This window comes from Dreissena polymorpha, chromosome 11 (genome assembly GCF_020536995.1).
Source record: "Dreissena polymorpha isolate Duluth1 chromosome 11, UMN_Dpol_1.0, whole genome shotgun sequence".
Taxonomy (NCBI): Eukaryota; Metazoa; Mollusca; class Bivalvia; order Myida; family Dreissenidae; genus Dreissena; species Dreissena polymorpha.
This window is the reverse complement of record NC_068365.1, coordinates 51,473,327-51,485,156: the sequence shown is the minus strand read 5'-3', so window position 1 is coordinate 51,485,156 and position 11,830 is coordinate 51,473,327. Positions and strand designations below refer to the sequence as shown.

At 46.4% G+C, this 11,830-nt stretch overlaps 1 protein-coding gene across 1 annotated transcript; it reads left to right on the top strand.

The window, feature by feature from the left end:
• The first annotated feature begins 230 nt into the window (after nt 1-230).
• LOC127849840 (uncharacterized) lies at nt 231-10,226 on the top strand. Its single transcript, XM_052382592.1, has 3 exons — nt 231-401; nt 7,777-9,387; nt 9,482-10,226. Exons 2-3 carry the CDS (start codon nt 7,778-7,780, stop codon nt 10,224-10,226), a joined length of 2,355 nt encoding a protein of 784 aa, XP_052238552.1. The 5' UTR covers nt 231-401; nt 7,777.
• Nucleotides 10,227-11,830: the final 1,604 nt, after the last annotated feature.

Genomic DNA, 11,830 nt, shown 5'->3' with positions numbered 1-11,830 from the left:
TATATATCTGTGCACACCGTTACGATGTTGTCATCACCGTTACTCATTCAGCGTAACGGTGTGGACTGTAACGGTGATGACATTCAGGCATTTGATCATCCACAAACAGCATGCTACTTGTCTCAAAAACACATTACGCACACATTATTTTGTGGCATCTAAGAATACATAATATTTGAAAATCATAAAAGAACAGGAAGTGGAAATATCAAAGAAAATGGAAGTGTGGTGGAGACCGGTTCGACTTGGCCGTTCGGACCCCATATGCGGTGACTTCTGGGAAATGGTCTTCAGTTCCGGTTCTGCTATTCCTAGACGATTGAGTTGTATTACGTTCTCCTTGGAAATCCAAGATATCCTGGGTGATCCTCACTTCAAGTGATTCAAGCCAGCAACAAAGCGTAAGTACAGCTAATTATCTATTGTCTGATTTACAATAAATGGCGCTGCGAGCAAAAACTCTATACGTATTTTGAATTTCTAATTGGCCATTATTAACAAAGTAAATTGTCAGCCATCTTGAATTTTATTTAACAACATTCCTGTTTGTCTGTTATTTTAAACATTTTTTAAGTAACTTTAGGTCATATAGTCCCTATTTACCCTAATATTAAAATAGTATTACGCCTTTTTCCGGAACTCAGGCTAATTACTATATTTTAAGTGTGTTTGAAACTTTCAGATTTCGTCGAACAGCGTACTATCGAACCGTGTAATTGCATTCTAAATTTAGTCTTTATGTAAATAGTTATCTCCCTGTTGTTCAATTGTATTTCATATTCGGTTTTCCACTAACGTTGTCGTATTTCAGGCAAAGGCAAGTCATTATCAACTGTATTATATTCAAATTTGGGAATTTTTTACTTTCGTTTTCTTAAACGTAAACACTGGAGGCTACACTACAGTAAACACGTTTAAGAAATATATATTTTCTTCTCAGTTAACTTTAACACAACTTCTGTATAAACTGCTGTGCTTTGTCGGCTGGTCACTTGGTGTAATTATTCACTCGGTGAATGTTGTTCACTTGGTGATATTTTGTTTCACTACGTGATTTATTTCATGTGGTGAATTTTGTTTCACTTAGTGACTTTTATCTGTTCAGTGACAGTAACATCACTTGGTGATATTGTAATCACGCGGTGAATTTTGTTTCACTGAGTGAACTTTGTTTTGCTCGGTGATATTTTCACCGTGATATTTTCACTGTGTGATATTTTCACATGGTGACAATTCTTTTCACCTAATAATACTTTGTTTCACTGCGCGATCAATCTCATGCGATGAATTTTGTTTCACTGAGTGAACTTTGTTTTGCTCGGTGATATTTTCTCCGTGATATTTTCACTGTGTGATATTTTCACATGGTGACAATTCTTTTCACCTAATAATACTTTGTTTCACTGCGTGATCAATCTCATGCGGTGAATTTTGTTTCACTGAGTGATATTTTTTGTACTCGGTGATATTTTCACTATGTGATATTTTCACTGTGTGATATTTTCACATGGTGACAGTTCTTATCTTCACTCGGTGATATCTCCACGCGATCATATCTTTCTCATTTAGTGATTCGTTTCACTAAATGGCATTTTGATTTTTTTTTGTTTCACCAGTGATATTGACATCACTGCGCGGTATTTTGAACTATTGAGTTTTTATTTATTTGTTTATTTAGTGATTGTGTTCACTAAATCAACATTTTGACTATTTTTTTAGTTTCACTTCGCGTCATTTTCGCTGAGTGATATTTCCTCTTAGTAACAGAGTTTATTTAGTGATTAAATCCACTAAATGTCATTTTGATTATTTTTCTTGAGAATTTCTTCATAATTGCAGTTTATCTTTTATGATTACATAGCATTGCTACTTCAGCATTTTCAAAGAAAACATAAAAAATAAAGGATCCATTTCAATTTTGTTTTTGTTTATTTCTGACTGCAATTTCAGCATTTCCCAAGTGACATAATAAAATAAATAAACAAATAATATTTTGAGTTTGTCTTTAATACCTACAATGGCAACCTATAATCCCGCTGTCGATATAGACACAGCCTCATCGGATGAGTTGCAAACTTTGCCAGGCGTTGGTAAAAAGGTTGCAGAAGCAATTGTACATATTAGGGACAGTGAAGGTCGTATGACAAGGGAGCTACTAACTCAAATCCCACATTTTCGGGAATTCGAAGGGTTTTGGAGCATGGTACGCTTCAGCAAATCGGAAACGGAGAAAAGTGAGGGTAAAACTGAGGTAACAATGAAAGAGCAGGTTGACGATGACATAGAAGCCATACAAAGGTTGACAACGGTCATCGATCAAGCTCGGTTGAGTGGACCACCGTCGGCCCCAGTCGACTCTTTTAAAACTAGAGAGTCGGGGGCACGGCTAAGGTATAAGGATGGTTGGAATGAGAGCATAGAACATCCATATCCGGAGTACCCGCCTATGCGGACGCATTCGGGTAAACACGGAAAGGTTGAAGAAGGTGGTTATTCATACTCGGGTTTTACGCCGATGCATTCGGGGATAAACCCAAGTAAGGAAAGCAAAATGGAAAGTGGGGGGCAGTACTCGGGGTACCCCATGCCCATGTATCCGGGAATGCTTCCTGGTAGTTGGCAGCCAGGTTATCCTTATCCTTATGCTTGGATGGGAGGGCCAGGGGGGTATATGTTCCCACCCATGCCGCCAATGCCGCATGGGTATGGGGCTACGCCACAGGCGGTGCCAGACAGGGTACCCACTAATGATGCGCCCTTGAAGCCTGAGGCCAAGGAAGGGGCACAGGGGGCTCGAAAGAAAATTGCACCCTCAAACGGGGGCAATATGGGAGGAGCCGGTTTGGGACAACAAAAGGCCAGGCTCCAATCTTTGCCCAAATCATTGACGTATGATGGCAAAGGGAGTTGGCAGGCTTTTTTGACGAAGTTCGGGAAGTTTGCCTCCATCTTCGAATGGACGGAGGAGGAAAAGAGAGATTATCTCTGCTTGTGTTTGACAGATAGGGCCAGTGAGTTCTATGCACTGACTACGGATAGGAACGTAGAAATGACCTATGCGGCAGTGGTGGAAAAACTGGAGAGGCGGTTTGGTTACCGTGAGTTGCCGGAGACGGCAATGGTAACATTCTCGAGTGCGACACAAAGAGAGGAGGAGTCCCTTGATGAGTGGGCGGATAGAGTGTTGACGTTAGCCGGTAAGGCATTCCGGGAACTTCCGGATGCCTTCATGACCCAACAGGCCATATTGCGGTTCTGTATGGGGGCCCGTGAGAAAGAGGCGGGAGAGCAGGTGATTAACCAACGCCCACAAACTATAGAGCAGGCTATAGATAAAATGAAGTGGGCAATCCACACGCATGGCCTGATGTATGGACGGCCAAAGGCGGTGAAAAAGGTAGTATGTGCAGAGGATGTACAAGTGGCGGAGGTGAGGGTTGGAGAACAGAGCAAGATCAACGGGAGGGTTGATGCTCTGGAGAAACGAGTTGGGAGGTTGGAGGAGAAGTTGGATGCGGTTATGGGGAAGTTGGATAAACTACTGGAAAGGCGGAGTAGGAGTCCAACGACTTCCCCAAGCCGGCAATGCTACAATTGCAACGAAATCGGACATTTTAAGCGGGAATGTCCGAAGGCGCGTAGCAGGACTCCGTCACCTGTCCGTAATGACCGGTGTTTCAAATGTAATGGATATGGGCATATGAAGAAAGATTGCCCGAATGTCACACCTGATGAGCAGGGGAAAACCCTTGGCTCAAAGGAAGGCAAAACAGTAAGGTTTGCAGATTTAAACGGCAGGGGGTCAGTGTAAGTGGTCCTAGCATGACTCCAAAAGAAGAGGGCCAATCCGTTGTTATATGTCAGGTAAGGTCTGACTCAATGTTTCGTATACACGTGACCTTGGGTGATGGCCTTGTTGTGCAGGCAGTTATTGACACTGCGGCGGAAGTGACCTTGGTGTCTGATAGGGTGTTCAAAAAAATACCAGGTGATATACCGGTATTAGAACAGGTGTCGGTTATGACCGCTGGTCGGGATTTGTGTATGAAAGGCGCAATTGTTGGCCCCATAAAGATTGAGATTGGGGGTCAGACATTCACTGAGAAAGTGTATGTCGCGCCAATAGAAGACAGCATGCTTTTAGGACTGGACTTCATGAGGAAGCATGGAATAAAGATTGATATTCCTAGGTCCACAATAAGCATCAGGGACACAGTAATGTCAATGAGCGAGGATGTGGTAAGTGATAGTCTTAGAGTGGCTAAGATTAAGGTTAACAAGTCTATGACAGTTCCACCGAACTCTGTAGCATTGGTACCCTGTTCTGTGGGGACTAAGCTTGATACCTTTGTTGTTGAGGGGGTAGGAGTGGACCTCATAGTGCCTATGTCGGTACATACAGGTGAGGGAAATTTGAGGCTCGCTATGCTTAACCCGTCCGATCATTCGGTAAAGGTTAGGAAAGGGCGAGTGGTGGGTAGAGCGGAAGAGGCTAGGCTTGTTAAACCGGTGCCACAGGAGTTTTCTCCTGACCGGATTGTTGAGGGGCTGGAGAATGGTACAGAGGCAGATTTACCAGAACACCTCCATGACCTCATGAAAAGGTCACGAGCAAACCTGACCTTAGGGGAGCAACAGGAGCTTAGTTCTTTGCTAACTGAGTTCCAAGATGTGTTTGCAAGGAGTGAGTTTGATTTAGGAAAGTTCACAGCCGTTGAACACTGCATTGATACCGGATTTGCGAAACCGGTGAAGCAGAAAATGCGGAGAACTCCGGTAGCGTTCGTGCACGAGGAGGAGAGCCATTTAAAGAAAATGATTGATGCTGGTGTCATTAAGCCCTCTAGTTCAGAGTGGTGCTCGGCACCGGTACTGGTACGTAAGCGAGACGGGTCTGTGAGGTGGTGTGTGGATTATAGGAACTTGAACGCGGTGACCGTTAAAGATGTGTACCCATTGCCACTGATAGAAGATTGTATCGACATGCTTGCGGGGCAAAAGTGGTTTTCCAGCTAGACGCCAATTCGGCGTATTGGCAAATTAAAATTAAAGAGTCTGATACAAAGAAGACGGCGTTTACCACCAAATATGGGCTCTTTGAATTTGTGCGAATGGCTTTTGGGTTGTGCAATGCACCCGCAACATTTGCCAGGGTGGTTAACCTGGTGTTGCAGGGGTTGACATGGAACAGTGTCCTCGCATTTTTGGACGACATCTTGGCAATGAATAAAACATTCGCCGAGCACATGAAAACTCTTAGAGATGTGTTCATGCGGTTAAGGCAGTATCAACTAAAGTTGAAGCCGAAAAAATGCGAGTTGTTCCAACATGAAGTGGAATTTTTGGGACGTATCGTTGGGCCAGATGGATTGGGGCTGTCGCCTAATGACACCAGAGTGGTGGTTGACTGGCCTGTTCCTCTGTGTTGCAAGGATCTGGAAAGGTTCCTGGGGTTAGTGAACTATCATAGAATGTTCATTGAAAACTACGCAGGAAGATCTAGATCGTTGTACGAGGTAGTGAAACAATTCAGGTGGGGTGATGATCAGGAAGCAGCTTTCCTTGATCTGAAGAAAGCATTGGTGGAGGCTCAAGTGTTGGGTTTGCCTAATCGAACCGACCCGTTTGTGCTGGACACGGATGCGTCTGACAAGGCCATTGGTGGAGTGTTAACTCAAATCCAGGAGGGCAACCCAAGGGTCATATGTTACGGGTCATTTGCTCTCACCAAAGAACAAGTGAGGTACTGTACCACCCGTAAGGAACTGTTGGCTGTGATCCGATTCACACGGCAGTTCCGCCATTACCTCCTTGGTCGGCAGTTCCTGGTACGCACTGACCATAGTAGTCTGACGTGGCTTCTAAACTTTAAGGAGCCACAAGGACAAATAGCCAGATGGATTGAGGAGCTGAGCCAGTACGATATGCAAATCGTGCACAGACCTGGCAATAAGCATGGAAACGCAGACGCCTTGTCTCGACTGGTTGTTGATACAGACAATCATTACGAGCATGGTGTGCGTTTAGTGGATCTACCTTGCGGGGGGTGTCCAAAGTGTAAGCGGGCAGAAGAGAAGTGGAGTAAGTTCATCGAGGATGTAGATAATGTGGTTCCACTGGCACACAAATGTGAACCAAGGGTTCAAGAAGTGACCGTCAGTGGATCCGCAACCTCCCAGGACACGCCCAAGGTCGGGGAGAAAGACGAGAGTGTGAAGGAGTTGCAGGCGCAGGAGGTGGAATTCCAGTTTCTGAGGAAATGGTTATTCCATGGCACCGAGCCGCCTGATGGAGAACTTTTTATTGCCAACGTTGCTTCAAAGTTCTACTGGGTAAATCGACATTGTTTCAAACTGGCCAATGACCTGATTTGGAGGTTGAATCCCAAAAACGACAGTTTTCAATTGTTGGTTCCCAGTGGAATGAGGCAGCAGGTCATGGCTTTAAATCATGACATACCAATGGCAGGGCACCAGGGCGAGTCGAGGACGATAGCGCGCGTGAAAGGGAGGTATTTCTGGCACAGAATGTCTCGTGACATTGTGAAATTTGTGTCCGAGTGTAGTCGATGTGCTGTAAGCAAGAAGCCAGTTCGCAAGCCAAGAGGGGAGATGGTATTGTTTCACTCGGGTGTGCCCATGGAGAGGGTACATATAGACTTTTTGGGACCTCTCCCGGTGACACCTAGGGGAAATCGATACGTTATGATGTTTGTTGATCAGTTTACGAAGTGGGTGGAATGTATCCCACTACCTTCCCAGACAGCCGAAGTGACAGCAGAGGCCATGGTTAATCAGGTGTTCTGTCGGCTCGGAATACCCATGGAGTTAATGACTGATCGGGGGTCAAATTTCGAGGGTGAGCTGTTTTCCGAAGTGTGTAAACTGTTGCATATCCACAAGACTCGTACTACCGCGTATCGGCCGAGTACTAATGGTCAAGTGGAAAGATACAACCGTACACTTATGGATGCTGTCCGATGCTATGTCGGTTCTAGGCAAAACACCTGGGATGTTGAGCTCCCACAGATAGCAGCAGCTATGCGGTCTTCGGTGTGTCGGAGTACTGGGTTCACTGCTAACCGCATGATGCTCGGCCGGGAGGTGTATACCCCCGCAGAGTTAGTGTACCCAAGCTCTCCTTCACCAGGGTTGCCTGCTAGCGATCATGTGCTTGAGTTGGAGAAGAGTATGGTGTCAGCTCATGAGACAGCCCGTAAATGCCTGGGCACAGTTCAAGTCCACATGAAAAGGGACCATGATGTGCGATTAAACCAGGTGGCTTATGAGGTTGGAGAGGTGGTTTACGTTCTGAATGTGGCCGGCAAAAAGGGGAAAGCAAAGAAATTGCTACCTCAATGGCTAGGGCCTGGAGTGGTTGTAAAAAAACACTCTGCTTTCCTGTATCAGGTACGACTTAAAGGAAAGAAGGTTAACGTTAACCATGATCGGATGAAAAAATGCAGGATGAAAGATTTTCCGACATGGATTGTTAAGGAGCAAGAAAGTTGCAAAAACGGTGCAGAGGAGTCAAGTGTTCCTATATATTGTGTCTGTAAAGGGGTAGATGACGGGTCTTTCATGATTGCGTGTGACTGGTGTGAGGAATGGTTTCATGGGAGATGCGTCGGGGTGACTGAAGAAGAAGGTGAGGAAATTGACTTGTATAAATGTCCCAAATGCCGTTCTGGTTAAAGTACTAGTGAGCATACAAACTGAGTGAGGAAAGTGTGATTACAAGGCTACAGATCAATGACTCGTTTTCGCTCTGTTGCAGAATGGCTGGAGTTGGTTATCGTGTTGATGGCCGGAACATCTTCTCGGAAGTAGAAGAGGCCAATGCAAAGGGGGTGCTGTGGGTGTCCGGAAGAGATTTAATAGTGGATCTGGGGACAATGCGGCCATTGGATCATGGTCGTGTCCAGGCTGCGGTGGAGGGACAGGTTAAGCTTGCTCGCAGAAGGGGTAAGAATACCTTTGTGGCAGCAGTTAGGAATTTCGGTCACTTGATCCTCAGCGATGAGTTTATCGCGAGGGTTTTGAGTGTGCCGAAGAAGCAGAGGACCCCTGGAGGGTCAATCTCTGATAAGTCGAGGCGGGTGATGGTGGTGCCCGGGACAGCAGGAGTGCCGACTCGGGTACCATGCATGGAAGAGTTTCCGCCCTTGTCGGTCAAGGCAGAGGTCAAAGTGGAAGGAACCTCGGTCGGAGAGGCCATACTCATCTCGGATTCAGAGGGGGAAGTGGAAGGTCCGGCCGAAGTTCCTCCGGAGTCTCGGTACCAGGAGGGTGCTGATACTGTTCGGCTCTCCTCAGGGGCTGAGGACTCCAGTAGAATGATGGGCAGGGAGGAAGGCAATGGGGTGAGCGTGATGTTGGAGTCGGCTCCGACCGGAAAAGACACAGGACTCGATCTCTCTGAGATGGAGGTGGATATTCCGGTTGGAGAGGGTCCCGGTTCGTCTTCAGTTGTGGAGGAAACTGGGGGTCAGATATTGGAGTGGAGGGGTGCTCCAGCTTGGGCCGGTTCTGACTTTAGAGCAGGCCCAAGTGAGGAGATAGGTCAAGATGGAGGGAGGTCGAGGGCGAGAGAGAGGGAAAAGGTTTCTGGGGGATCGGAGGTCAGAGACCGATCTAGGTCCCAGTTGACGGAAGAGTCTCCGGTGGAAGGGAGGAGGAAGGAAACTGGCAAGGAATGTCCCATTTGCTACAAGCGGGTCATATTTCGACGCAAGCATGTAGAGGACTGTCATTTTCCAACTGTCTTCCGAGGTCGGACATGGGACAAGCCGCATTTGGATGGTGTTAGACTCTCGGGGGTCATGTGCATTATCAAGAACCTGGGTTTCAGGTCTATTGATGAGGCCATGATTTATCTCCATCGGTTACCACTAGCCATTCCGGCCGATTCCTGTCTGTACGAGCGGGACAGAGAGAGGATGGAGAGAATATGTCGGAGGTTCCTCTGGCATGTTCCGGACGAGTTCCATGTCCCACGGGTGAACTCGCGCGCTCTCCTGTTCCATTGGAGAGTGTTAGCCGCCATGCTGTGTCTTGGGGATGAGAGCCTTCGGGCTAACTTCTTTGACCAAAGATTCAAATGGCGGGGAGGGGATCCCGTGAAAGACTTGGAGCAGGTTCTTGGTAGGGCGGTAGTGACCCAAGTGTCTGGGACGTGTCCGCCAGAGTCGAGTGTTGAGTCTGGGAGGGTCAGGGAGGAGGTGAGAGAGGCGGAGGTAGTCCCAGAGTCTGGGAGGGTCCAGTTGGAGGTGAGAGAGGTGGCCGTTGCCCCAGAATCTGGGAGGGTCCAGTTGGAGGTGAGAGGAGTGGCCGTAGTCCCAGAGTCTGGGAGGATCCAGTTGGAGTGTGATATGGAGGTGTTGGGGAGGTATGTGGTCCAAGAGTGGGAGTGCTCTAGGAATGTAGTACCTTCTGCATTCGATAGTCACTTCCACTTGGACCGGAGTGGTCGAGTGCTCCAGGTTTATTCACTGGAGGTTAATAGGGCATGCTGAGGGGCCTGTCCCGGAAGTGCCAGTGCAGGTGAGTGGTGGAGTTGCCGTTTTCTGCGATCCTGCCACTTACCCAGAGGTATACCCTTGTGCACCTGGTTTCGGGTCGGCCGTTGGGCTGCATCCGAAAAAACCTCATGCCAGTGTTGAAGGAGCAGTGAGATTGGTAGAGGAGGAGTTGAGAAAGGAGGGGGTGGTGGCTCTGGGGGAAATAGGTCTAGACTGGACCACACCTGAACAGGAATGGCCCTTGCAGGAGCGCATGTTTGTGGGGCTGCTGGAGCTGGCTTGTCCTAGACGGCCAGTAATTTTGCATCTCCGGGGGCAGGACAGATACTCAAGTGAGGTTAGTGCCCTCGCCCTTCGGTTGATGCGAGAAAACACCAGTCCCACACAGCGGGTGCATCTGCACTGTTTTGGTGGTAATCTGGATCAGGTGCTTGGGTGGTCGACGGCTTTCCCTCGGTGCTACTTCAGCATCGCTGGATCAGTTGCCCAGTTCGACGAGATACAGCGGGCAGCTGTGCGAAGGATCCCTCTGAATCGTCTGTTAGTAGAGACTGATTCGCCATACCTGCGGGTACAGCGACAGTGGCATAACACTCCAGCTTATGTTGGAGAAGTTGCCCGGAAAGTTGCACAGATCCGACAGACGACCCTTGATGAAATTCTCCAGGCCTCGCTGGAGAATGGAAGGTTGCTCTATAACCTGTAAGGGTCGTCCGGCGGATAAATGCTAAGTGTTATGTGTTGTTATGTGTTGTTAATGTCAATAAATGTCCAATGTTTAGTGTTGTGATGATGTTGATGAGCGGATTGGTGGAAGGTGGAAGTGGTCCAAGAGTGGGAGTGGTTTCGGAATGCAGCGCCATCTGCATTTGGTTGTCATTCCCACTGGATCCAAGTTTAAGTAGCCGGTATTGCGGGTCCAGTGGACTCGTACACCGAGAAAAAAGCGGGGGAAGTGGTGAATGGATTGGTGTGGTTTTGACCAGATTTCTGGTGGGTCATGTGGGGGAAGGGCTATGAGCTGTGTGGTGTAATATATGGTGTAACCCGGGGACGGGCAGCTCAGTGGGTGGGAATAAATAATTTTTATATTCTCCTGATGACTTAAACGCCTTAGATTTGGTTATGTATTAAAAAATTGTAAGGTTAAACCTTAGACGGGGATAGGAAAGCTAAATTGGGCTAGGGAGGGGGGCTTGTTAGAACGGGGAGGAGTGTGGTGGAGACCGGTTCGACTTGGCCGTTCGGACCCCATATGCGGTGACTTCTGGGAAATGGTCTTCAGTTCCGGTTCTGCTATTCCTAGACGATTGAGTTGTATTACGTTCTCCTTGGAAATCCAAGATATCCTGGGTGATCCTCACTTCAAGTGATTCAAGCCAGCAACAAAGCGTAAGTACAGCTAATTATCTATTGTCTGATTTACAATAGAAGAACGGTGTTGACACTGAATAAAAGTACGTTCAATATTTTACTTACTTTTTGATGATTTTCACATTTTTCGCGCTTTGTTCATTGCTTAATTATGACGTAAAAGGTTGAAAGAATGTTTACTTTTCGGAAAAAGTTGTATCCCCGTATCATTCCCGTGCGGTAGATGAAATTTTCTCCGTAACGGTGTCGACTTGAAAAATTACGGACAGAGCCATAACTGACCATTTATAAATAGTCTGCATATAAAGCTACTAAATGTAACTGTTATTAAGTTAAGTTTAAATATAAAAATAGCTCCATATGGTTGTTTTTTTTAAATTTTCGTTTGACATTCTTTTATAAAACAATCAAGAAAATAACCCTTTAAGAATTCGGACAACACACCGTTACTAAAATACATTGTACATGGGGGTTAGTTGCTTCGACAAAGCATAAAACTGCTTCAAGCGTGTGATCTGCTAAGAACTCTTATCCAATACTGTTTACATATTATTTAACATTGTAATTATGAAACGTATCTCTGTTAATGTCTACCATTTAGATAATTGTTGAATATGGACAGTAAATGGAACCTAAGCAAATATTCACCCATATAGCCATATAAGGAAAAATGCCCCGCCCCTTGGCAGCCATGTTTTTCAAGCCAAGGTTACCATTTTTGAACTCATCCAAGATATCATTGGGACAAATCATCTGAGCAAGTTTCATGAAGATCGGAAAATAAATATGGCCTCTAGAGTGTTAACAAAGTTTTACTATAGCCATATTAGGAAAAATGCCCCGCCCCCTGGCGGCCATGTTTTTCAATCAACCGACATCATTTTCAAACTCTTCCAAGATATTATTGGGATGAATCTTCTGACCAAGTTTCATGAG

Bases quoted from the DNA above. Each gene is read 5' to 3' on its own strand.
- LOC127849840 (XM_052382592.1), top strand. From the start codon at position 7,778: ATGGCTGGAGTTGGTTATCGTGTTGATGGCCGGAACATCTTCTCGGAA. The intron at 9,388-9,481 runs GTATGTGGTCCA...CGAGTGCTCCAG, and splicing joins GATATGGAGGTGTTGGGGAG to GTTTATTCACTGGAGGTTAA.